At 39.6% G+C, this 27,419-nt stretch overlaps 1 protein-coding gene across 3 annotated transcripts in view; it reads left to right on the forward strand.

The window, feature by feature from the left end:
• Positions 1-27,419, forward strand: part of ITGA2 (integrin subunit alpha 2) — a 67,515-nt gene that overhangs the window by 33,425 nt on the left and 6,671 nt on the right. For 2 of the 3 annotated variants that reach the window (XM_063423893.1, XM_063423895.1), the window contains exons 5-26: positions 999-1,113; positions 1,504-1,631; positions 2,791-2,939; positions 3,962-4,112; positions 4,549-4,714; positions 5,925-5,998; positions 7,335-7,473; positions 10,055-10,200; positions 10,905-11,048; positions 12,982-13,185; positions 13,964-14,100; positions 15,566-15,705; positions 16,654-16,805; positions 17,854-17,964; positions 18,522-18,604; positions 19,383-19,524; positions 21,159-21,251; positions 22,277-22,353; positions 22,452-22,535; positions 25,558-25,660; positions 26,452-26,562; positions 27,013-27,117. In XM_063423893.1, the coding sequence (XP_063279963.1) occupies positions 999-1,113; positions 1,504-1,631; positions 2,791-2,939; positions 3,962-4,112; positions 4,549-4,714; positions 5,925-5,998; positions 7,335-7,473; positions 10,055-10,200; positions 10,905-11,048; positions 12,982-13,185; positions 13,964-14,100; positions 15,566-15,705; positions 16,654-16,805; positions 17,854-17,964; positions 18,522-18,604; positions 19,383-19,524; positions 21,159-21,251; positions 22,277-22,353; positions 22,452-22,535; positions 25,558-25,660; positions 26,452-26,562; positions 27,013-27,117 (2,754 nt within the window). Of the gene's footprint in view, positions 1-709; positions 945-998; positions 1,114-1,503; positions 1,632-2,790; positions 2,940-3,961; positions 4,113-4,548; positions 4,715-5,924; positions 5,999-7,334; positions 7,474-10,054; positions 10,201-10,904; positions 11,049-12,981; positions 13,186-13,963; positions 14,101-15,565; positions 15,706-16,653; positions 16,806-17,853; positions 17,965-18,521; positions 18,605-19,382; positions 19,525-21,158; positions 21,252-22,276; positions 22,354-22,451; positions 22,536-25,557; positions 25,661-26,451; positions 26,563-27,012; positions 27,118-27,419 lie in introns of those variants that run through there. The other variant, XM_063423894.1, reaches the window with a different exon arrangement.

The following is a 27,419-nucleotide window of genomic DNA, read 5'->3' on the forward strand; positions in this document are numbered from 1 at the left end:
TGTCCCCCCTCCCCTCACGGTTCCCCCTCTCCCGTCACTGTCCCCCCTCTCCCGTCACTGTTCCCCCTCTCCTGTCACTGTCCCTCCCATCTCCGGTCACTGTCCCCCCCTCTCCTGTCACTGTCCCCTCTCCTGTCACTGTCCCCTCTCCTGTCACTGTCCCCGCTCCTGTCTTTGTCCCCCCTCTCTGGTCACTGTCCCCCCTCTCCGGTCACTGTCCCCCCTCTCCAGTCACTGTTCCCCCTCTCTGGTCACTGTCCCCTCTCCTGTCACTGTCCCCCCTCCCCTCACGGTCCCCCCTCTCCGGTCACGGTCCCCCCTCTCCGGTCACTGTCCCCCCTCTCCCGTCACTGTCCCCCCTTTCTCCCGTCACTGTCCCCCCTCTCCTCTCTTTGTCCCCCCTCTCCGGTCACTGTCCCCCCCCTCTCTGGTCACTGTCCCCCCTCCCCTCACGGTCCCCCCTCTCCTGTCACTGTCCCCCCCTCTCCCGTCACTGTCCCCTCTCCGGTCACTGTCCCCCCCCTCTCTGGTCACTGTCCCCTCTCCTGTCACTGTCCCCCCCTCTCCCGTCACTGTCCCCTCTCCTGTCACTGTCCCCCCCTCTCCCGTCACTGTCCCCTCTCCTGTCACTGTCCCCCCCTCTCCCGTCACTGTCCCCTCTCCTGTCACTGTCCCCTCTCCTGTCACTGTCCCCCCTCCCCTGACGGTTCCCGCTCTCGGTGCCGCCTGTCCCGGGCCGTGTCCCCGGGTCGCTGCCGCCACCTGGCGGCCGCCGCTGGCGCTGCAGCGCGGAGCCCGAGGGCGGCTCGGCAGGGATTCCTGTCCCGAGGAGCTGCGGGACAGGGGTGACCCTGGCCGAAGGGACTTGGCCCGATAACGCGGGAGAGCCTCGCTGATCCTGTGTGCCTGCCTTCCTGCTTGTGATGGTTTTGTGTATAGATATGGTGAGACAAGTATTTGTTATTTTTATAGTTTCTTTTTTTTTGTTATTTTTTAAGACTTGTGGTCCCTTGTGGGCACAACAGTGTGGAAGACAATACTATGCAACAGGAGTTTGTTCTGAAATCAGTCCAAGTTTCGAGATCCTAAGAAGCTTTTCTCCTGCTGTTCAAAGTAAGGCAACATGTGCAAAACAGATTCAATAAAAAAAACAAACAAATAAATCAAACAAAACCGGCAGATATTGTGTTTGGGACTGTTAATTTTGATTTCTTAAAAAAATGTATGTGCCAAAAGCAAAGTCATATCAAAGGACTGATATGTAAAGACTGACAAATGTGATCTGATTCTCATGCTAGTATGATCTTAGTCCTCTGTACTCAGAGGCATTGCGCCCATGCAGGCTTAAACCCTGCATGTACTCCTATTGACTCCTCATTCTGGCAAAGCCTTCTGGTCTGAAGGGTTGCCTGTGTGAGATTTAAATACACACCTCTGGATTTAGCTGAAGAGTATATTGAGACTGCAAATGCATTTACTGTTCACTTCTTATTTTTGTTTTAGAGTGTTCCTCTGTTATAGATGTTGTGGTGGTTTGTGATGAGTCAAACAGCATTTATCCCTGGGATGCAGTGCGGGCATTTTTGAAAAAATTTGTGCAAGGCTTAGACATAGGCCTTAACAAGACCCAGGTAAGTCAAACACATATTTGAGAAAGACCGAAAAAGCCCCCAAACCAAACCAAACCAAACCAAACCAAACCAAACCAAACCAAACTAAACCAACCGATTTTAAAGGAAACCAAGCCCAATTTTGTGTAACTACAGTACCTCCCTCAAAGATTATACAGTTATCCTATTCAGTGCTGGGAATTTTATCTCATGCTTATCATATTTCAAAAGGGATTAGTAATTTGATCCAAAATGTACGTTAACTGAAATAGAAGTCTATGTTGTATTTAGGGGAGTTAGATCTCTTTCATGCATTAGATGTAGAAGTAGTTGAAAATAGTGTTTGGGGATGTGATAAAAGTAGAACAGATTTTTAATGGGCTTTTCATACAACTCTTGCTTTCCAACTGCTGCATCTTTAAAACAGGAGTTTTTCCTGCTGGTTTATACTCACTGATCTTTGAGGGGTTTTTTTCCCTTATGATTTGATGATGGTAAGGAAAATTTTATTGCCTATTTTTGTTTTAAACATCTTCTGTCTTTGCAGTTGTCCATTTTTCCTAAACAATTCTGAGAACAAAGACTGGGGCACTGGAAATCTCTCTCCCAAAGGCTGCCTTCTTCCTTGGGCTACTTTGGAAGTGAGGTGCTTAAAAGCTAGGCTTCCTGCTCAGTTCCCTCTGAACTTCACCTTTAGCATCTTCTCTTTTTTCCATTTTGTTTGAAATGCACATCTTATCATATGTCTTTAGCTTCTCCTACATTAAAAAAGTAGGATTTGCAGTGCTGTAAAGTAACTAACCTTTAGGGCTTCCTTGCAAGAGATCAGACTGAGATGCTCTCAACTTGTATAACTATTGCTATTTTCTCATTTTCCCAGAGCCTTGTATTATTGCTATCCATCAGCCCTTCCAGAAGTAACCAAGCAAACATTTAATGTCTACTATTTCAGATTGTTTGCAGTAACATATTGTAGTCCATAACAAATGATATAAAGTCCAAGAGCATTTTAGCTTTCTTTGCTTTTCAAATGTGTTAATATTAATTTGTTTTATGTGTGTTGAAAGAGAACTGTGCATTTGCAGACCTTTTACACCAACCTGACACATAAGTAGGCATCATGATTCTATATAACTAATTGTAAAACATCGTAATCTAACACCATTTTTTTATTGCATAGGTGGGTTTAATTCAGTACGCTAATGATCCCCGTGTTGTCTTTAACTTGAATACATATCAAACAAAGGATGAGGTTGTTAAAGCAATGGAGGAAACGTTTCAGAAGGGAGGAGATCTCACTAATACTTTCAAAGCCATTGACAATGCAAGGTGAGGTGCATTGATGATTTACTGTGCAACTGTTGTAACTTACCTTACATGGCAATGAGAACATCTTGAATTTCACTCCCATTGGAAGGCCACGTGCCCAGGGCCTCTGGAGTAGGTTCCCAGCACTAGCCGGAATCCATCAGGTACATTTACAGTGTCCCATGCAGATTGGTACAAAAATATGTAAACTAGAATTGCTGAAAAGCATGTAGTTAACCATTGGGTTGAACTCTACTCTAAAGGAATTCTGGTACCTAACAGAATTGCATCTTGTGTCACAGATCCCTAAATATGACCATGTGTCAAACAGAGTGGACAAGGTTTTAGGGAAGATACAAAACCACTGAAAGAACTAAAGTTTATCCAGGGATTTACTGGGCCCAGTAACCTTTGTGTTGGCAGGTCAGGCTTTGTTTGATTGCAGAGAAAATAAAACCTCTTGTCTATTGTCAGTTTGTCACTGCAGCACCATGAGTATGAAAAAATATGGAAAATTTAAACCAATGTTTCATGATTCTGAACATGTATACAAACCAGGTCCATTTCTCAACACGATGATGCTGTTTGAAGTTTAATCAAGTACGGAACACTAGGCCAAAATACATGCTGAATCAAATGAACTTGAGAATTTGGTTTAGGAACAAATTCAGCTTTTAATGGGAGTCAGTATTTGCAGTACTATTGAGAAACATACTATTAATTCTATTCCATTTTTGTCTGAGCTTGGTTATAGCAATTCTTGGTGTCATAAAACTTTAATAGTTCTGATAAAATCCCCTTTTCATTTAGAAATATTTGTACAAAAAAATATATTGCTTTTCGTGGAATTTACATGTGTATTTACTGGACATCATCCAGTCCTTCCAATCCTACATATTTTTTTTCCTGCTTCTTTGGTTACATTTCTGATGCACTACAGAAGTGACTTGTTCTAATTCAGTGATGGACATATTCATTGTGTATATGCCCTGGGTTCCATCCGTTATGGATTGATGTGTGATAAACCCAATGTTTTGTAACAGGCAGTATGCCTTCTCTGCCGAATCGGGAGGACGCCCGACAGCCACCAAGGTCATGGTGGTTGTGACAGACGGTGAGTCACACGATGGCTCCAACCTGAAAACAGTCATAGGTAAATGCAATGAAGACAACATCACCAGATTTGGCATTGCTGTAAGTAATACTAAAATTATACATTACTGCGTGTTTGAAAGATTGTTTTGGTGTGTATGTATGAAAGTGCATCTTCTATACAAAAGTGGTATGTAGTGCACACATTGTTACACTGCTGAGACTGAATAAAGTCAAATTAAATCTCTGAAGTGGTGGAAATACTGGTCTTTTCACTGGCTGAAAAAGCAAGACTAGAATCACCTGGGCAACTTCAGTGATTTTCTCTCTTGCCAAGCCTTATGTACTTTTCCTGTATGAATGGTCCCTTGCATAGAAATGAACTCTTTATAAGCAATTCAGTAATATGAGTAAAGGTACTTTTTTTTAATATGTAGAATATTTGCTAAAATAGTACAGAAGGAAATGGAATAGCACCATGATATCTCTCTCTCTCTCTTCTTATTTTGCTGTTTGTTTGTTTGTTTCTTTACACAAGGTTTTGGGATACTTAATAAGGCATGAACTTGATACTAAAAACTTAATTAAAGAAATCAAGGGAATTGCTAGTCATCCAACAGAAAAATATTTCTTCAATGTGTCATCTGAGGCTGCACTACTGGAAGAAGCAGGAACACTTGGAGAGCGCATTTTTAGTATAGAAGGTAAAATACTCAACATCTTGGAAAAAATAGATCAGATTCTCCCAGCTGACAAGCTTATGATTTTATTTAGCTTCGGTTTAGTGCAGTATTGTGAAAATAATGGGTAGCTGGAGCTGCAGTCTGCTCAGCAGGAGGGCTCTGGTGTTCCCCCAGCTACTCCACCCCTAATTAGCCTGAGCGTCAAGTTAATTTATGCAGTTTGGGGAAAACATTCCCCAGATGATGAAAATTTCTGTCATGTTACGGGCTCCAGGTATGGAGGCTTTTCCATATACAACTAAACGTATTTGTTACCACCAGAAGAATAAAGGTATCCTTCTGTTTGTGAGCGTCACCTGTGTGACTCCTAAGCCATTTTAAATTGAAACAAACAAACAATAAAACCACCCAAAAAAACCATAAGACTGGGTTACTTATCACAGAACTGAAAATGCAATTTCTGTGGTGCCTACCAGGCCTCTCCCTAGCACCACCCACAGTCCTGTGTATTGCTCAGAGGAAGGTGTCGCAGAGGTGACACAGAGATATTTTGGCTGCCCCAAAAGCCAGCTTTTAAAATTAAGTTAAAACTCAGACCTTACACTGGAGATGTGTAACCTGCTCTCAACTCCCTAAGTAGCTTAAGGAAGGTCTGCCACTTTCCTGTGCTGAGGAAGAAATCTTCCTTCTCTTTCACTTTCATTTATTGTTTGCTAGGCCCATGCTGCCACTCAAAACAAGGGAATAGGTCTTTTTGCTGAGTACTCCCACTGAATTCCCATCCATCTAGCTTAGGAAATGGATGTCACAGTATTTTTCAGGACAATTACAATAGAAGTCCTATAAAAATAAAAATTCCTATTCAATTTGAAAGTTGTGAATATACAGTCATTGAAGCTGCTAATTCCAGGGTATTAGTGCTTCCCAGGAAACACAAAAAGAGACCAGCCACAGTGGCAAGACTGTCCAAACTGATCCAAACCATCTTGACTATCATCTTCTGCCCCTTTTTTGGAAGAGACTTATATCATGGCTCATGGCTCCATCTTATAAATTTGACATTAAATCCTCCAAATTTTCTAGTTTACCAGCTTTGGTTTCCATTGTTTGTAAATGCTTTAGCTAAATTGGTGGGTACATACAGCCCCTGAACAGCTCAACTCAGAGGCAGCAAGACTGGATCTTGTGGGGTTATAGAGAGATAACCATATATGTGTATCTGTTTTACCAGGTACTGATCAAGGTGATACTTTCCAAATGGAAATGTCACAGGTGGGCTTCAGTGCATATTACTCACAAAAAAAGGTATGTGAGTTCAATTATTTAATGATACAAATAGATGTGCATATATACACATAAGTGTAAGAAAAGAGAAATAAAAATATGATGTCCAATTTTAAGAACTTTTTACAAGCAGGAGAATATCGAGTTGCCCTTTTATTTTTTTTAGTTGAATATACATTAATAAGCATAGTTGTATTATAGAATTTTTCATTTTAAGATGTGTTAATACAATGATTTTCAGTGATCTCTAAGTTCACGTAGCAGGAAATATTTAATTCCACAGGTTGCTGACTACCTACATTGTAAAGCTGGTAGGCAGTCACCAACATCTAAATAAATCAAGTTTGAAAATAATTTCTCTATAAACTATAAAATTAATAATGTTTGTTTAAAGCATATTTCACTTAAAAATTAGAACCAGAAAATCAGATATATTTTAGTGCTAATCATTTAAGATTACCTTTATCAAATAAGTCCTCCTTGTAAAATCCAAATGTGGTTCAATAAGCTTTCAACTGAAAATACACACAGGTTGTTTCTTTCTCATAGCCCTAAAAGATGAATGAAATAATTTTTTAGAAGTCCTCTGTATTTGCACAAATTGAAGTTTTAAATTATGAAGCAGTTGATGTTAAAAAATGAAAAAAATGAGAAACATATGGGCATTTTTTCAGGAAAATTACACATTCAAATTTATTGCAGTTTTCTGTAACAGTATCTCAGTTTAGTGAAGAATTGTAATAACTTGAATAAATAAAACCATGTTTGTTTTTGTGTACAAGATAAAGTTTCTGTATGAAGTATTCTATATAATAAGCCGTGATAATTTGGATTTTAGATTTAACTGTTCTCTCAAGAACATCTCCTTATGTAAAGAATTAAACTGTATCTATTTGCATCATGTGCAAATGACTGCATTTTATGTGCAGTCATTGTCACTTTGGTTGTCAAGAAAAGGGGCTTTAATTCTTTTTGTAATGCGTTCGTGTGATCTTCAGTCTTCTGAGGATCGTGGGTGCATAAAAGCATGGACTTAGCAAGCCCAGCCTCAGCATGGACAGACTTAGGAAATTATCACAGTGTTTAAATAAACCCATTTTATCATGAGTTGCAGTGCCATGGGAACTAAACCAGTCACTTGGCCTCTTGCAGTAGAAGGGTGATAATTTCTCTTAATAGGTCAGTAAAGTCCTGCACATGACTGGCAACTGAGTAGCTCCTGTCAGCTCCCTGCAGGCTTTAGTCTGTGTCGCTGGCTTGAACACAGTGAAGCAGAAAATTATGCATGGGACCTTCAGCTTTGCTCACACTTTTTTGAATCAGGTAGTTCTAAAATGTTGACTTTTATTTCTTAAAGGATGTTCTGCTGCTGGGTGCAGTTGGGGCCTATGACTGGAGTGGAACAGTAGTTCAGGAGTCTTCAGACAGAGTCACCACCTTTCCAAGCCATGTGTTTGAGAAGATTCTACAGGATAGAAATCATAGCTCATATCTAGGTAAGGGGCCGAAATACAAATCTGGAAATGTATGAGACCTTGATTCAGATATTAAAGAAGTTGGAAAGTTCTCCTCTAACCATATTTGAGTAAAGAAATTATTTGAGAATGTGAAAACAATTTTTGGTCAAAAAAAATGTACTGTTAAACAGTTCATTGAATAAAAACTTGACCTTTTTTTTTTTTTTTTTTACTAATATCAAAGTGGTAAACTGAAAAAATATCAGTCTTTGTCACTGCTGTGGTTTAAGCCCAGTTGGCAGCTAAGCAGCCACTCTGTCATTCCTCTTAAGAGGAGTGAGAATGGGGGAGAGTCAGAAGAGTCAAAGTGAGTGAACTCCTGGGTTGAGATACAGACTGAGAGAAAGTTACAGTCATGCATACAGGCAAAGCAAAACAAGGGATTTATTCACCACTTTCCATGGGCAGTCAGGTGTTCAGCCACCCCCAGGACAGCAGGGCTCCAACACACACAGCTGTGACTTGGGAAGACAAATGCCATCGCTCTGAACATTCCCTCCTTCCTCCTTCCTCCTTCTTCCCCAGCTTTGTACTCTGAGTGTGCCACGTGTGGATTGGGACACCCTGGAGTCATTTGTGGGCAGCTGCCCTGGCTGTGTCCCCTCCCAGCTCCTTGTAACCCCTCCCAGACTCCTCACTGGTGGGGTCAGGAGAGAAAGGGCCTTGACACTGTGTGAGCACTGCTCATCAAGTAACTAAAACATCCCTGTGTTATCAGCACTATTTCCAGCATAAATCCAAATCACAGCTCCTCACCAGCTGCTGTGAAGAAAATTAACTGTATTCCAGCCAAAACCAGCATAGTCACAGAGACATAATAAATCAAGGGATTAGAAAAGGCTGCCTGGTGAATCACACTGATCATTGTGAGTTGCTTCTGTTACAGTATCTGAGTGTTCTTCCCCAGTTCGATGTGGATGAGGAGCTGATTGACTTTCTGTTGTTTCATATGTGCTTGCTGTTTTCTCAGCCTTTTGCAGTTCAGTTTATAGATTTTGAGTATTACTGCCACTTAACAGAGATTTTCTTTATAATGTCCATATGCATTTTGACATGTTTTTGTGACCCAATAAAGCCAGTCAGTCTGTATTCTCAGTTCATTGAAATGTTTTCTGTAAACCTTCAACATACTTGCTCTGTTGTTTCATCCTTGAATAATGCTACTACATTAAACATCTATGACTTTCTTATTCTTGAAGTTATTTAATAATATGATCTTTGTAACTAACATACACTTTTTTCCCCTATGGCTCAGCATTGCTTGCATCCAACAAAATGAATAAATCTAAACCCAACCAAATGAGCAGTAGCCCTTTTGCATATATGATCTCTTCAGACTTTCTCTTACTTAATTTTCTTAATAATTTTTAAAAGCTCATGTAATTTCCTTTCTCTACAAGGCGACTTTAGTGTATTTACTTTAATCTTTCTGGAGTAAACAATGTTGTTGCCTTTTCTTTTCCTGTATTTCCCTTCCACTTTCTGTCCTCTAGTAGGAGCTCTCCATACCAGCTCTCTCTCACCATCTTGCGGGAACATAAGTTAAAGAGCTACTAGAACATCGCAGCCTGCTCGACTGGCCCCTGTTCTGCACTGCTCCCACTCACTTCAAATTATTGTATTCTGTATTAATTAGGAAGGTGTGTACTTAACTTGCAGAATAAAATCTTGTTTAGTTGTTCATTGAACTTCCTGTCACAAAAGTTGTTCTCACCCTGTGTCTGAAAAAAAAATCTGAATTATACTGGTGTGATATAAAAGTGAAGGCATAATCATTTTAGACTGTGCTCCTCATATTGTTCTGCAGCTTGCAGATCTGCGTATTCTGTCCCATCACTGGCATTTTGTTATTGAATTTAACTATAGACTTTATAAAGAATTACTTTGTTTTCTTTTCTTAAATTTGCTGGAACTAAACCACAGAAATCCAAAGTATGTACTAATGCTAGATTTATACTGCTAATACATGTTTACGTTTTTGCAGGTATTAAACAATGTTTCCTGAAAGCAAACAAAAGCTAGAATAATGGTAATGAGGATTAAAATGTTCAAAGAAGTTCAATCAACCCTTCAGCTGACAAGCTGTTAATGTAGCCTCTTCTATTCAGGCAAATCACTGGTCTGTGGTTTGGTGAGCTGTGGGAAAATGCACTGCAAATTTTGCAAAAGCTAGGTGTTCCTCCCTAGCCTGAAGACTGGTTCAAACATTCATCTCATATTTCTTTACTTCTTCTTTCCAAGGATACTCTTTGCACATTTTTTTTCTGTCTCCTTTACAAGCATGACATTTTTGTGGTCTACATTTTACTGAATAGACTAAGCTATTGTCCATGTTATTCTGTAAACCTGCTTCAACTTGATCTGTGTGTCATTGTTCTCTCCAGGAGAATACTGCAAATTTTATGCATATGTGGCAACATAACTTCCCATCTGGAATCGTCACTCTCTGCAATTAACATATCAGATTGACCTTTATGACTCTGTGCCTTTATGGATAACCAACTGATAAATTGTAATTAATGGTCTCTCACATATATTAAATGTTGGCTTCTATTCTCAGGTTATTCTGTTGCTGTTCTCTCAACTGTGAGCTCTGTCTATTTTGTTGCTGGTGCACCAAGATCCAACTACACTGGCAGAGTGGTGGTTTATGATGTTGATAGTGATGGTAATATTGCAATTGTACAGTCCCAGAGAGGCGAGCAGGCAAGTATATTTTGGTCATGAACACAGACTTTGAGGAATCTGTTTTTATTGACCCAGCAGTAAATCACAATTTGTTTTGAAAATTCCTCTTTGTCTCAAAGCATTTAGGATCCACTTGAACTTTTCTCTGCTACTAGACTATTTCAATGAGGTTAGCTGTAACTCTTAAACAGTGTTTTAGGAGGTCATCCAATTAGTGGTAAAAGATAATATACAAATCTAACTAATGTAGCCTTCTGTCAACAATTCCTACTGGGAGAGACTCAATGAACTCTGTTCTGCCTGAGCAGTTACGAAGTAGATTACATCAGATGACAGTTCTGGAAGCTCAATCTCATTTCCTCTGTTTGAGAAGGAGGAATTGTTTTAGTTGGTTTTGGTATCATCTGTAAGGCAAATCTGAGAGTAGATCAGAGGTTGGGTAATTTCATGTGCAGTTATCAAAAATATACTTCCCATATCTTACTTTTTGTTGGCATTTGTGTTGCTGGGTGGTAAAGCCATAGCAGCAACTATGGGCCAGAAACAGTGAAATATGTGTAAGGATATAATTCTTCCAGCAATGGAGCATGCTACAGAGTAACTTAATTCATCAAAATTCATTTATACTGGAATCTTACTGCGTGTAAGTTTTCTGAGTCAGGTGCTGAAACATGATTTACAAAAACCATATACATTGACAACCCATTTACTACTGATTTCAGATTGGCTCCTACTTTGGCAGTGTGGTGTGTTCAGTGGACGTCAACAGGGATTCTGTGACAGACGTGCTGCTTGTGGGTGCACCAATGTTTATGAATGACCTGAAGAAGGAAGAAGGGAGAGTATACATGTTTTCCGTCACAAAGGTAAAAATGGCTCAAGCCAGCGTTGCTTAGGGTTAATTTCTTTCAAATCAGATTGGCCACCTATGTGCTAAAAGGCCTTTGGCCTCTCCAGATCCCCAAAGTCACTATTTGGTGGATCTTTTTAAAGTGTTAAAAATATTTCAAGTCACTTTTTTTTCTTGCAAGAAGCAGGGCATGTGCTTTTCCTGGGATGTGGCATAAGGGCAGGGACGAATGGTGCAAAGCCTTCCTGGTTAGAGGGCTGCGTGTGGAGTCCTTTCCAATGCTGCATTACGTGTTCTGCTTTTCAGTAGCAGCTGCAAACTTGCCCCAGAACTGCTCGTCCATGTAATTTGGGAATTAGGCAGCTGGAACAGACCAAAATGGAGCCAATGAGCAAGGCAGTAGCTAAGCACTATCAGTGTCAGGGGTCTGGTGCTCTCTCAGTGTCTCCCTGGTCCTGGTGTCAGGCAATGTGCTTCATGCTAATATAGCATGGGCTGGCCATATCTCTCAAAAACCTAGCTCGAGGCTTTTGCTAATTAATTTGCCATTTGTGTTTGGTGAATGTATTCAATGCCTGACAGTATTCCCAAAGCAGTTCTAAGAAGTTTTTCTACCAGCTTTCTGCATTGTTTCATAGACTCTGACACTGAATAGTTACCATAACTCTTGTTGTCCCCTCTATTCAATAAAGCTCAGTTATTTGTCTGATGCTTGACTGACAGTGCTTTTTATTCAGACCCATTGTAGATGTTTTCAGAATATATGTATTAACCATACTGAGCCCTCTGGCATTTTTGAACAGTCTTTCATTCATTGAATGTCTGCTAAGTAAACTGATATCTGACATCCATCAGAGAAAACAGAAAATGGTCTCTTTACTAGGTAAATTGCAATCAAATAAATAGAGAGGAAGGACCATCCTCCTCAGCAGGACCTCAGTCAGAGTATCCTAATCCAACAGGAAACTACCCTAAAATAATTTCAACGTAGATGGAGGAGCTTAAAATTGGCAGCCGACATTGGTCTTTTTTGCCTGTGGTATCAGATATGAGACATGAAAGAAATAAAAAATGAAAGTGTTATTTTCTTTGCTTTTGAAAACCAATTAAATTGCAAGACTATCTTACAATTTTTAATTGTTGTCAAATGTTAGGTTTAAAATTATTTAAAATTTATTTAAAATTTAAATAAAATTCATTTTACCTAAATGTTAATAAAATCTAAATAAAATTATTTAAATTTTAAATAAGAAAGATTCATGAAAGGTACTTTTAATTTTTTTAAAATAATCTGGATTTGTGCAAGTATATTGTGCAAGTAATACTTTTCTAGTCAGTTTCAATAAATAACTTGGCTGTTATTTCTATAATTTTAAGCACAGTATGATAACTGAGGTTAAAAGTGAGAATGCTATTTGCCAGAGTTGCATTTAAGTGTAAATGGGATTATTTAACTATGAAGATCTCCGATCTTTCTTTCTTCATTGGCATTGGAGAGGTCAGGAGTTTACCATTTGGACACATGTTTTTTGCATTAGTTTAGTAAGGAAATTCCAGTTCTGTTTCAAAGAATTATGTCCAGTTACATAATTTCCATTCCCTCTGCATAAAAAACAGTAATCCAAAACTGGAAACTGTATTTTTCAATGTATTGTGAAACTTCAGAACAGTCAGATGAGGACAGAGAGGGCATTTAAGCTTCATACATATGGTTGTATTTGCTGTTAGTACTTTGCATAGCATCCTTTGACTTTGCTGTGTAATTCTTGCCAAGACTTTGAGACATAATGCAAACTGAATGGGAAATACAATGGGGAAGGAATTCAATGTGTTGAGCTGTCTGAGGGGAATGTACTGGAAAACAGAAACAAAAAACAATGCGCATAGATACTTGTCCTATGTCTAATCTGGTGCAATGATAGCTTTTTCTTATTTTTCAATTTTTAAAGAGAATCTTGGATCAACAAGAACTCTTGGAAGGTCCACAGGGGTCGGAAAATGCACGTTTTGGATCTGCAATTGCAGCACTTGCAGACATTGATTTGGATGGCTTTAATGATGTTGTAATAGGGGCACCACTGGAAAACCAAAACTCTGGAGCAATTTACATATATAATGGATTTCAAAAGACTATACGTACCAAATATTCTCAGGTAAATAACTGTCTTACATAATGCTGTATTTGGTACCTTTTAATCTGCTAAAGGAAAACTGAAGGGTTTCTGTATTTTAACTGGCTACTATTTCAACCTCTTAAAGGAGTGCTGTTATTCTCATGGTTTATTTCACATTTTGTTCCTCTCCTTCCATCAGCTATCAGCATATCCAGGTTGATGTTGTGGTGCTTGTAACTGAACTATATAGAGCAAAAGGATGTGCAAGGTGCTCATTCTGAGCCATTTTTGATGCCTGAGTGTGAAGTCAGCTAGTATCCTAAAAGTGTTTGACACTCATTATTTTCAGGTTTCTAGTGTTGATGGACAGCAAGGAGGATTAGATAAATCCCAGCTCTGCAATTTACAAATACGTAGTATTAAAGGGGAAGTCTTTCACTGGTCTTCATATATACTGTAATGGTAATGTTATTATCACCTTCCATGCAGATTTTCTGATTGCACTATGTATTTGTTAGAACTCCTTTTAAGCTTCATATTCTTTGAGCTGCTCAATGCGAGATGGAAAAAGTTTCCAGCTGTATCTGGCATACAGCAATTAGTTGATCTGCTCCCAAAACAGAAGAATCTAGTCCTTTGTGTGCTCCAACAGAGGAGAAAGAAGTGCTACAAATGCATCTGAGAAAACACCCACAAATGCATTTTGTTTAAACAATACAATGCATATATCAGTGAAAATCAGTGCAAATCTATTAATTAGGCTACTATCTATGGACTAAAACTTTGGCAAACTCAGTAACCAAACTCTCTTTCCCAGAAAATCTTAGGATCGGATTCTGCTTTTGGACAAAAGCTCCAGTTCTTTGGAAGATCAGTAGATGGCCATAGAGACTTAGATGACGATGGCATTACTGACGTATCAGTTGGTGCTGATGGAAATGTGGTTGTGCTATGGTTGGTATACTCTTTCTTAGAAAGGAAGCAGTTAGTGATTCAGATGCACCAGTTGAACATGTAGTTAATTAAAAAGGAAAATAAGCAAATTAAAAAGCTCTTTACTTCCACGTGTTCAGCACTAACACTGCCTCATCACTGATATCAAGCTAAAAAATAGCTAAAAAAAGAGCATTAGACTAAATCTCTTTTAAGCATTTATCATTAAACCATAGAAAGCCAAGGCAGCACACAGGGCAGAGCCAGGGCATGTGGAAGGAAGCCAGGTGGCAGATCCTGCTGGGAGGGACCTGACCAAGAATGAGAGGGCCAGGAGACATCTGCCTGCTACTGCTGTGCAGACACAGTCCAGAGGGAAGGGACAGCACCAGGGAATGGGACTTGATGCAGAGTGTTTGTAGAAGCAGGTTGTGTACTTCAGGAACCACAGTATAATTTTGGTAGCTGAGCCTGAGACAGATGAAACCACATCTCACACAACCTGCCTGACCTCTGCGGCTGATAGGCTGATATGGGGGGAGTGTTGTCCTGCAGGGTAAGGACAGAGAACAGTAATAGAGAGTTGACACCTAGTTCTGGCAAGACACACATTTTTAATGGCACATTGTCTTTGCCACAGAAGTCAGAGTACTTTCACAAAACATAAAAAGATTTAACAGAACCCAAATCATCTGCCTGCCTAAGTAGGCTGTGATTTCCACTCCTTGCTTGAGGAGCTAAATTCAGATGCTGTTTCCTTTCCTGGCTGTTGCCTGTCTTCATGCCTGAGGCTCTCCATTGTAAAAAAAATCACTGAATTGCTACTTCTTTCATCATGAAACAAGATAATTAAAAATGAATGGTCAGTTTGGACCTTTGAGTACTGCTGCTGCTGCTGGGAATTTCATTAAAGAAGATTATGCTCCTTGAAGTACCAGCATTTATTTAGATTTGATTAATGAAGATACTCATTCTTCTTTCACTCTGACATTTGGGCTGATTAATGCATTTTGTTTTGATTAAAGTGTTTGTTTTTACATGTAGAGTTCCTTTGAAACTGTTCTTCAAAATCTTGATTAATTACATGAAAGTTGTTTTTCGTAAAAAATAGATTATTAAATAAAATGAAGAATTACCCGTTCTCACCTTCCCAGAAGAGCACTAAAGGAGCAGAAGGTTACTTATTTGGAAAATAGGCAAGGGCTTCATTGTATGATATCTTGAGCGATTGATTAGAGCATTAGGATGAAGACATCAATTAGCCATTAATTAGACATGAAAATATGGATTATTATTACTATAAGCAATGATGTCAACAAATTCATGTATACCTAAGGAGAAATAATTTTACTAGTACCATTAAAAGAAGTTTACATTGAGAACCAAAATACTCAGTACTAACATTTACAGATAATATTAGACAACAGCTTCTGTGTTACCCAGTGTTCTTCAAAACCCCATGTAACATTTAAAATATATTTTTCAGGTCAAGAGGCATTGCACATGTGTCCATAACTGCTTCATTTAAACCTGAGAAAATCAGTCTGCTGAACAAGAATACAGATATAACTGTCAAAATATGTTTTCAGGCTACATTTAGACCTGCTAAGAAAAATACTCAAGTGGGTAAGAGTATTTCAATGATTTGTCTTATACTAATTTCTTCAAAAGTCTATTATTCAAATGAGTAATGGAAAGTCTAAAAACTTATTTGAATGAATGTCGAACATCACAAAATCAATGCAAAACTTAAGTGCTTGAGAAAGTGTTTTTCAGACCTAATTTGTCACTGGCTCCATACTCTTTGGAAAGTGGGGAATTAACAGTATAGAGGAGAGCTGTGTCCTTGTCATTCAACAATCCCCAAAAATGTCATTGGTGAGGAGCTGGGTTTTTCCAACCTTCTGGTTTCAACAACAGACTGCATATACTTTTCCTCTCTCTTCATAAAAAGAAAATCAAATATTTTCTAGAGGCTCAGGGCAGTTGTCAGTGGGAGGAAGCTTTTCTTTTCAGAGGAAAGTGAATATTCCTGTGACCAGCAGTGGGCTTCCATGAAGTTTTTAAGTTCAGTCTCGCAGATAACACCAGTTGGACTGCTTCAGTGCTACATAAAGTGCCTTTAGGAACTCATGATTTTAAGCTATAAAATGTACTTCCATATTAGTCATAAAACAAAGAGAAGGTGGCAGAAATTATGTGATTGAAGAGAAAATGCAGATTCTTTGAAGTCACCTCTGAGTTCAGTGATATTGTTGCAAGGGCCCTTTTTCTAGAGTAACCCTGGCCATGCTGACTGGCTTCTTGCCTGAGCTGCAGGCTCAGACATCTGCAGTGGAGGTTGTATTGATTGCTATTTAATGTGCTCCTTGCAGATCAAGACCTAAACCTGTTTGACTGCTTTGGAAAACACAAGAGAAAGTATTTTCATTTTGAAACTGCTCTGTGTTCAGCTATAAAAAATATGAAATATTTAGTGTGGTTTGGAAAGCCTGGTCCCTATAATATTGAGCATAGTAATGAGATCGCGTGCAACCATGCTCAGTCAAAAATGTTATGTTGTTCTTCTTGTAGCTATAAAGTACAATGCAACTTTGGATGCAGATCTCCAGTCCTCCAGAGTGACTTCTAGAGGATTTTTCAAAGAAAATAATGAAAGGTACATGCAGAGGGATCTGGTGGTGCATCGTGAAGAGAATTGTGTTCATGATGTCTTCAGTGTACAAGTAAGTGTAGTTGCAAGTAGTCTTGCATAACAAAAGTGATCAGAGGAAGACATGAATTAATTTTTTGCCTGTAACGTGAATTTCATGCATGGTGTACTGAATTATTTATGTTTCCCAAATCTCTCCAGCTGAAAAATACTTCATAGGATTATGATTTCATCGAAACTCATAACTGTCATATTCAGTGCAGATTTTTAGGATAGGAAAGAGGATTCTTAATTGTGTGTTTCAGCTTTGGTGTAATATAGAACCCATGGTCAGTAGCTTAAGTATATTTTCATTTCTCTCTGAGTATACTCTTCTCTAAGAACTAAGACATACATGCAAATATTTTCTTCAAACTAACACTCAGGCAGATTTTGGGTGCATTCTAAGCCCTGGTACACACCCAGGAATTAAATAAAAATAAGCAGGTCTCCATTTCTCTCAGAACCAATGATTGAACACAGCCCTGAAGCTTGCCTTGAGCCCTGTTGCATGGTGCTAGGTCAGGTAGAGGACTTCTGTCCCTGCCCTGGTTTGCAGTGACTTATTGATCACTTTTAGTGCCATGTGGATCAGTGAGCCATAGGGCTAGAAGGTGATTCATCCAGTACTGAGAAAAAGAGGAAACATGGCATTTACTGTGTTCTAGTATTACTCAGGCCCAGATACTCTTTGTGATGGTAAGGCAGATTGGAATAAGAATTTGACTTGTTCAGCTAGATGAGAATGAAAGCTACCTGGTGGTGGCTTTTAGGACCAGCTCCTACAGCTGCAGACAATCTGCATGTTCCTTAGTCCTAGTGGTTACTGTGATGTGTACAGGCTCCAGGAATCCTTGAAAAATCAGTGTTGTCATGGAAATTGCACTGAAAACAGTTAATCTAGAAGAGCCCACACTAGTCAATCACACAAAACGATTTTAGGAAATGAAGCTTTGAAATGTTACTTCTCTTTGTTTAGAGCAAGTATGATTTTACTGCACGTTCTCAATTCACAATAGAAATTACCAATTTTACCCTGTTTTCTGTGCTGGCAGCCATCATCTGAACCATATGTTTTACAGGAGCCTACAGACGCAGTGAATTCACTTAGTTTGCGTGTTGACATTGGCCTTGCAAATCCTGGCTCCAGCCCTGTCCTGGACATATCTTCTCCAGCATCTGTGGCCTACAGTGTACGTATGCAGATTTACTATTCAGAAGTGCATGGCCGTACACACCCGTAATGTGTGGCCCCCACAAACACCCCAAAACAGGGGTACATGCAGGTGACAGCTGGTGCTCCATGTAAGTGACACGGAGGGGTGTCCCCCTGGCTGGCCTGTATTACATGAGCTGGCTCACACACACACACACACATCAGGCACCGTGCCATAAACAAGCATGTTAGTTCAGCCATGTCACTGCTCCTAGTTGATGGCAAAAATGAATTCTTTCAGTTTATTCCACAGTAAAAATGTACGTAAAAGAGAGGTGGAACTAATTTGACTACATCACCTTTGTTGTCACTGAAGAGTAACCTGTCTGTACTGTTCTTGGATCAGTTGACATGTAGCAACACATTATTCAGTTCACTTGTTCACTTGTCAAGATTTTTAATGTCCTTCAGAGGGATTTTCTTATCTGCAAACCAAGAATTATGTTTCAGCTTGAAGGTGTTTGCACTCCAGTGTCTTCAGATAATGTTAAAGGTTGAGCCCTGTCATTCAGGAAATGTTTTTGTTTTTCCTAGATTCCTTTTATTAAAGACTGTGGTGAAGATGAACTCTGTATCTGTGATCTTGTTCTGAATGTTCAGCGGAAGGCAGATGACGGGTAAGCGCTGAATCAGTGAAACTAGGGTCCAGTATTTTCACCGGTTGGTTTGTCTGGAGGCTTTGGATGAATTTCTAGATGACAATGCCTTTCTAGTTCAACACCTACTTAGAAACAGTATAGATGAAAAAAGCATGGGCATTTTAATCTAAATTTAATGAAGGAAAAAGAGGTAGGATAGGAACACAAACATAGAAATAGGACTCTTGTCAGCTTAGACCAACCCAAGTTTTGGTACCTTAGAGATGAGGACATAGTATTTGGATAAATTGTGTCCGACTGGCTGCTGTTGGGAAAGGGAGAACAATGGGAGAGCAGCAGCAGCTGTACCAGCTGTCTCCATCCCTCCTACAGGGAGCAGCGAGGATCCTGCAGTAGCTGTGCCAGTGGGGAGCTGTGATCAGCCATTTGGACAGCACGTATGCTAAGTCCATGTCAGATATATACATACATGTACATCACAGAGATAAGGCTGCCCATGCTGCCCACTCTGTTCACCTTCCCACCAGGGTAGACCCCTTGAAAATTCAGCAAAGTCACTTTTTCGACACACAGTCAAAGTCCTGCACTTTCGGAAGACAGTAATTCCATCTGGTTTTAGGAAACACCATCACAGAATTTCTTATGCCAAGGGGTTTAGAAAGCAGAGCATTTAAGTATGTACAATGTAGGAAATGTCTTGCTGTGTTATTTGTTGTTGGCTTCAGGCAATACATTTTCCTGATCCACAGCTGTTCTAGTACCTCTGTTTACAACAATGGACTTTATTTTCCAACAGCAAACAACAGTTTATTGTCAGCAGCAAAAACAGAAGACTAACGTTCAATGTGAAATTGAGAAATAAAAAGGAAAATGCATATAACACCAGAATCCAGGCTACATTTTCAGACAACTTGTTTTTTGCTTCATCTTCTTCACCGGTGCGTGATACCCAACTTCACTGTTTCTGTTATTGCCCCTGATTTTTGAGGTTCTCAGAGAATTTTTTTTTAGACTTTCCTTTCAGTGTCTATTCTAGAAAAGAATGTGTGAACAAAACTCTCTCACAATTTGTTTTCTTGGATACTAGAATTATTCCCCCGGCATATCAGTTTATTTAGGTCAGGGAGAGAGATTTCCAACTCAGCATAAAAGCTGGCAACTTGTTGAGTTTGACCTCACCTCAGACATCTTCTCCTCACTTTACACCTTGGCACCCACATCTTCTTCTTAACTCTCAGCGACATGCCTGAAGCAGTTGCTGTGCCACAGGGAATTTGTGTTTGATAAATCAGACACGCAGCATTGATGATGAATCCTTAAAGCACAGACCTTGGATCTAGAAACAGTGTTACTGCCAAGGCCATGTGTTCCAGCTAGACAGTTAATCAAATTGACATGATTGCTATACCAAAAGCTCTTCCTCCAACAAATTTTATCTTAGACAAGGGGAAAAGCAGGAATTATGCATACTATTTTGGGGAATGCAGTATACCTATAATTTAAATTGTTGCTCCCAATTCACGAAGGATGAAATGCAGATTTCAGTGCTTGGCTTATATGCTCAGGCTCCTACTGTAGAGGTGCATGATAATCCTGGGGTGAAATCCAGAGCAATCCCTGTACTGAAGGGAGAGGAAGGATAGCATTCATTCCTGCCTAAGAGCAGCATTATTCTAAACAATGAATTGGCAAAAGTACTGCACACAGCACTGGGGGTGCCCCTCTACCTCCCCATCCTGTTGTGCAGCAAGATTGTTCATTTCACTCCTGCCAAAAGACCACACTGGAGCTAGAATTTTCTTTTGCTCTGAAAGCCCTTTTGCTTAGAAAGCACTTCAGCCTGCAAGTGAAGTTTGGACAAATATGTGCCTGCTTCAAGGCAGGAAGAAAAACATAAACTGAATATGTATGGGTCTTTTCGGGGGTTTTGTTTTGAGGGGGTTTTTTTGCAGCACAATTCATGAATGGTAAATGTCTAGTAGGAATGTTTTTTACAAAAGACAGTGCTTTTTAATAAATTCTCCAAGGGTTGATAACTGGCTCTGGTCTATGAATTTGTCTTTGAATCAAGGATGATGACAAGCCAGTATTCTGTAAAGTAGTAAACAAACTATTATATATGGCAGATTTTCCTACAGAAAGTTTGATTTCTGTAGGAATTCCCCTTTGCACACCAAATGCTACAGTGAAAGTACTTAACCAGGTCTAAGATTATGTAAATATGTCTGCAAAAGTTGTGTAAAAAATTTGTAAAAAAGGACTGTCAAAGTTAGTGCTGGAGCTGACCTTTACTCTCTGGCCTGTATTCCTTCTTTCAAGCTCAGCACAAAATTCTAGTTAGATGGTTACAGTCCACAAGAAATTGAGTGGGAATGGTCCTTGTCCCATGTTTCTTGTGACTTCCTCCTGGCCCTGCCTGTGCCCCACTCATCTGCTGCATCTGTAGGATTTATTGCCGTAACACTTATTTTCACTCGTCCTCAGTATAATACATATGCTGTTGAAAGTACACACCTCTCTGTCTTATCAAAACCTGCTATTAAGATGGTGTTTCTGTCTGTTTTCTCTGCAGAGTGATGGGACTGAAGTCTCATGTCAAACAGGAGCAGCACAAAGTACAGTCATTTGCCAAATAAGCTATCCTGTTTTCAGAACAGGACAACAGGTACGGCTAGCATGTTTAGGTAACCTTGAGTGATACCCAAAACCTTTTCTGCTGTTGTTTTTCCCCAACCCTGCATTTATTGCTGATAAGAGTTTCTCAGATTTCACAACAGAGGCATTAAAAGAAGCAAACTAGGGCTTAAAATTTGTGACTCCCTGCCAGATTAAAGGAAAAAAGGCTTTCAAAGCTCATTTGTCACAACCCACAGCTTCCAAATGCTGCTGCAGTTATGTAACTTTTGGAGAGTGAAAGCTGGGGGCAGAGAAGCATAGAGCATCATGTGCAGGCTCCTAAGAACTGAACACAATTCTCATCAAATCCCTCCTGCAGTGTGAACCTGGGGTAACTCTCTCACCTGCTCCATGAATCTCATCTCTCCAAGAAAGCAGTATTGTTTTTGGGAGGAGGTGGGAGGGCCACACAGCCCTAAGATGAATTGTATATTTTTTTTCATATATACCATAAACCTCAGGATATCCACAGTTTCATGGAATCTCTTATTTCTCAAGGGCAGAGCAGAAACAGGGTTCTAGCCTCCAACTTAATCAACTACAGCAGTAAGAAACTTGCCGGAAAGAACAGAAACATGATATTCTGTGGTGGGACATGTAGAATAATAATAATAATAATACATATAAAATGTTAATTTTGTTCTGAATGTTTATGGAATTGCTCAAAGTGGACCTGCTGGAACAAATGGAAGAAAAGAGTGAATACAAAGTTTGTGCCAATGCTAGGGTTTAAAAAGGAAGGAATTGTGGTGCAGCTTTTGGTGCAGCTTGTAGCTAGTTGTACACAGTTTTAAAATGCAAATAATTCATGTTTATGTAAGAATACCAACTTGTAGGGTAATATAAGAACAAATCAATTCTGAGTTTTAAGAAATTACTGAAGTATTACACAGAAATCTGTAGAGTTCAGATACAGAGGGCAGTTCTAGATTGTTGCACGCATGAATAATGTCCTTTAGGAAGTCCCTTGGTTGTACCAACTCGTTTACTATGTATTCCTTGTCTCTTTTGTAGGTGTCCTTTGATATTAGCTTTGATTTTAACCTTAAAAATCTTCAGAATATGGCAGTTCTAAGTTTTCATGCATGGAGGTAAAGTACACAATGATATGAAAGCAAGTTAGGCATTAAAAGCTTATTTGTATTAAACAATGCTATTACACCTGACTCAAATGTGTTTCTATGAATAGTGAAAGTAAGGAACAGCAAGACTCGGACAACCAGGTCGCTTTATCAATTCCTTTGAGATATGATGCAGAAATTCACTTCACAAGGTATGCTGAATTATGTAAATAGACACTGTCATGTTGCCAAGCTACTTGATGTAATAATCTTGAAAGGCCTCTAAAATATAGTGGCTTTTGTTTCGGAAGTCAAAAGAAATTCCCTCTTTACCAGTAGCAGCAAATTTGTCTGTCCTTCCAACCAAAATTATATATGTAAAAAATTACCAAAGTTGTGGACCCGTGTTTACCTCTGAACAGTTGTTACAGATGATCCTGTGAACAGAAGTGATAAAAAGGCCAAACAGTGCATGGGATCTTGATAACACAAATTGTATATACTGTATAATAACATTGGGCTTCTTGGCGCAAATGTAATGACATGGGATCAAATCTGGAGTTACAGTGATCAAAACTAAACAAAAAATCAAAAGGAAAAATGTGCCCCATTCAAACTCTCAGCAAAGGAGGGAGAAAAAAATATGGACGTATCTGCTGAATTTGGAGCAAGAATATAAACTTTTTAGCAGTTTGAGATAACGATTTGAACTAAAACCTGAGGTGCACCTGACAGATTCTCCCTTGCTGCAGCTCTACTGGCATTGTGAGCAGACACCCTGCTTTCCCATGCACCCATCCAGATTCTGGCTCAAACCTAACCCCTCTGCCTGGTGCCAGCCCTTTCCTCTCCGTGCAGAAGGCAAGTCAGGGCTGTTGCAAGAGGGATCCTTTACCCTGGGAAGGGTGGTTTGTAAGGAGAGGTAGCTGAGCAGGCAGGGACAGAAAGACCAGCAAAAAGCCTTTTAAGTTCTTTTATCTTCATATAGTGCTCTTGAAATTTCTGATCTTGAGCCCCAGAAATGCTTGGTGATTTCAGATGCACTCAAACAGTAATTCCAGTAATTCCAAACAAGAATTATTTCAGTTACAGTTTAACTTAGATTACAACTGAAACAAAAATACATTGGTATCACTCTCAGATCAAGTAGGATATTTGAATTTTCATCAAAGAAAAGATTCCTTTATCCTTCTGAAATACTGAATTTCTAGGATCAATGTGTAATTACAATTAATACATTTGGCCACCAATTCTTGAAAAAAGGCTTTTGCACCCCAAAGTGTTCAAAAATTAGTAAATATAAGTGGATATTTATATTTAAACAGTAGATATTCAGAGAATAATAGAAATTTGAAAAGGAGGGAGCTGCTTCAAAATCCACAGCAACAGTGGATCCAGGAAATTAATATTTAGAGATCACCACAGCTACAAGAACTGTTGCCTGCTGTGTAGAATGAGCTGGAATAGGGACCACAGTACAGAAGGTTAGTGTTAAAACCTTCTTTGCAGAAGCAGTTGCAAAATATTGGGGGCCCTGCATCATGACTAGGTTCACCAGTCCTGGAGTCATGCAGAATTTCTGAGATTATGTTAAGTGCAGAGAAGCATTTGAGTCAGTGGTGCAAATTCTTTCAGCTCCTTGAAGAGGTTGCATGAGACCTTGCCAGAAGCAGCAGAAACTGCAGGAGCATCTGGACAGAGGGCCAGCCTCTTAGGAAATTCACATGGTGCAAACTTGAAACAGCAGGTTTAGTTAGCTGCAAAATATGAACTGAAATGAAATTCTTGAGAAGTGAGGAATGGAGTCTGTAAAAGTAATTCAAGGAAAAACAAGGGTTTGAATTCAGCTACATCTCTTGAATATCAGAAAATGCCATTTCATATGCACATCAAGGAATGAAGGAATACCTACTGCCAAAAAATGGTTAGTTGTTCTTGGAGATAATAAATGCATATTAAGCCATGGCATAAATTGTCTTAGGAAGTATTTACCTGGAATTTGCTCCTTCCTGAGGCAGGTAATGCAGCCAAGATCCCTTAAAATACAAAGGTTCAGAAAAAAGTATTGTTTTGCTGAAGTGAAGTCTTTCTAGGGATAATCTCCTGAGTTTCTAGATGTATCAATATGTCTTACCAGAGACTTCTGAAAGAACAAGGAAGCTGATATTGTGCATTTTGGAAGGACTAGAGTTTTCAGCAGTCAGGAAGCAGAAAATATGTCATGTGTGTTTTCCTTGGAGTCCTTGTGAGCAAGCCCTTCATGGAAAGGGCCCAGGGGAAATCAAAAAGGATCCACAGCACAGAATGAGGACCACTGTAAGGAAGCACATCTGTGAGACTGCCCACTGTCTTGGGTTGCACCACACACATTAAATTGGGATTGAACACACAGATGTTGCCCAGATTAAACAGGGAGAGCGGTAAAGATGATAGATTCCTTGTGTAACAGGAAGAGCTGATGTAGGAGTTGTAATAGCCCCTATTTCTTGTTAACTCACTCACCAGCTTGCTTTTTGACTGCTCAAATTAACCTTCTAATGAAAGCTAATGATGAAGAGCAGGCACAGTTCTGGGATGGTTTAGCAGAGGAGCTGCTCACAGGTAACAGGCAGTGGGTGTGCTGCACAGGGATGTTTTCCCTGCTTTTGAGTGTGGTTCTATCTGAGCTCCTTAAGCACCCACAGGTCGTTGCACTGTGTCCTTCCATCGCATATGTGCCATTCCACACTGCAGTGGGCTGAAACCACCCTTATGTTACTTGGGAAATTCTGGATTTTGAACCCCATAATTACTACAGAAAGTGACCCAAAGAGGATTATGAGGGCTATGTGATATGTACCATGTACGTAAGCAGGGTGGTGCCTGTGTTCCCATATTACCAAGGGGGACAGTCAGGAAGGCTTTTTCTGAAGAAAAATGTAACTGCAAGGGTGAACATTGCAGTTTGTGCACAGAGGAAGAGTTTGCAGTAAGGTCCTGAAATAATGCAGGGTCTAGAAGCCTGAGGCAGCCTGTACCCTGTACAGTTCTCTTGTCTTGGTTTCACATGTTTGTTCCAGCTATGGGCTTCAGTATACCATGTTCTTAACCAACTTTGTAAAATTCAAACAACAATCTAAGTGACTGACTTTTCTCTGTCTGTACTTCTGACCTGTTTCACAAAGGCATATCCAATAACATATGTTTTCAAAGCAGCTGCCAAATGAAATGTATTGTTTTATGGTTGTTAACCAGGCTTGCCAACATCAACTTTTATGAAGTATACTCTAGTCATAACATTCCTTCCACTGTGAATAATTTTGAAGATATTGGCCCCACGTTCAACTTCTCAGTTAAGGTTAGTAAGTCTGTTTTGTTCTGGTTCAAGAAGTTGCCTTAACTCCCTCTTTAGCCTGCTCCCAAAAGCTAGTTTTAAAAAAACACTCCTTACACTGTCTGATCTTTGAGGCTTTTGAATAGGTCAAGTAAGAAAATAAATTTGCAAATAGCGTAAGTGATTGGAGTCTTCATAAGGTTAAGGATGACATTTGCACAAGTAGAATGGGGGAGGGATTGGTCCTGCACTGTGTACATATTTAGAAGATGGTTAATGCTTAACTTTAGGCCAACTTAGACTGTTTTTTCACAGAGTCTCCTGACAACTTGATTAAGAAAAACAAGTCTTTACAGGCTTGGACTTTGAGACTTGAAGTTTGGCAAGGGTTAAGGGCTCAAATCTGATGCAAGAACTAGCCAAATCACAGTGCTTATTACATAACACAGAAAAAACTTAGATCCAAATATGCAACGTGGAAGAATCTTAAATTATGTTCCATTTCCATTCCTGTAACTGTTACTCCAAAGGACTAAAAAGGCCTGTTGGCTGTGGCAGAGTATTTGCTTTTCAAAACATATTTCATGCAGTTAATATGAGCTTTGCTAAGAAAGCAGACAGGAACCTGGAGCTACACAGGATACTTTCTGCTTTACTGTTTACAAAATTACTACCCCAGTGTCTTAATAAAAAAAAAAATTGATGTAAAAGGAGTTCAGTTCTTCCATACACATCCATTATTTCTAATTTTCTTGCTGTATCAAATAATTTATGCATAACTACCTGAATTAACTCTTGGGTTTTTTGCTTTGCAGGTAACAACAGGAAGTATTCCAGTGAAGATGGCATCTGTAACAATCAGTCTTCCAGAACTGACCAGCAAAGGCAACCCACTGATGTACCTGACTGCAGTCACAGCAGATGAGGTGTACTACTGAACTATGTTTCGGGGTTTATCTAGAACTAGAACATCCATTATCTCCCCAGTATTATGGCTTAGTTTAAGAGAATCCATACTCTTTCTCCTTGTCCCTTCCTCATACAGGGGGCACCACAATGCCAGCAGTACATTAGCCTATTACTTGGCAGATGTGGAATATCTGAATCTCTTCAATTAGATCTTTCTCCAAGTTCCTGGGAAAGTTATAGTAAAAATGAAGGTTTTGGGTGAGGAAAAACCCTTCAGGTTAATCTAGAGAAGGGAAAAAAAGTGTCATAAGAATTTTTTACTTCTGACCAAAACTAGTTTCCTGAAGAATTCAGTGTTCACACTCTAGCGTTTATAAGCCACCATCTAATCCCAGGACTTCATATTATTATGAGTATAAACTCCCAAGTAGCATGTCATCCAGTCTCATTCCTGCCATCTTTCCTAGGCCAGAGGTGTGACTTGTGACGCTCAGATAAATCCACTGCAAATAGGGAAAAGACCTTATTCTCCATCTTTCACGAAAGAGAACTTCAGAGCTTCCAAAGAACTGGTGAGTAAAATCCTGGCTGCAGTAAGCAGGACCTTCTGAGCTGAGGGAAGCAGAGCTGACCTTCTGAGCCCATTGCTCTGCTTGTGAGGAAAGCTGTGCTGGGGTGGCATTCCTTATTTAGAGAGCAGGAGCTTAGCCTATGGATGTTCTCCATACAGATACCTACAGATACCACATCTGCTTTAGCACAGCCTGCAAGCATTTCATTTGTATGCCCAAAATGGCAAAGGCAAGGGCAAAAAGTCTGGATGTTGCAGGAACATTTTTTAAAGTGTATTTTTAATGCATGCTGTTGCCTCTTT

This window comes from Prinia subflava, chromosome Z (assembly GCF_021018805.1).
Source record: "Prinia subflava isolate CZ2003 ecotype Zambia chromosome Z, Cam_Psub_1.2, whole genome shotgun sequence".
NCBI lineage: Eukaryota > Metazoa > Chordata > Aves > Passeriformes > Cisticolidae > Prinia > Prinia subflava.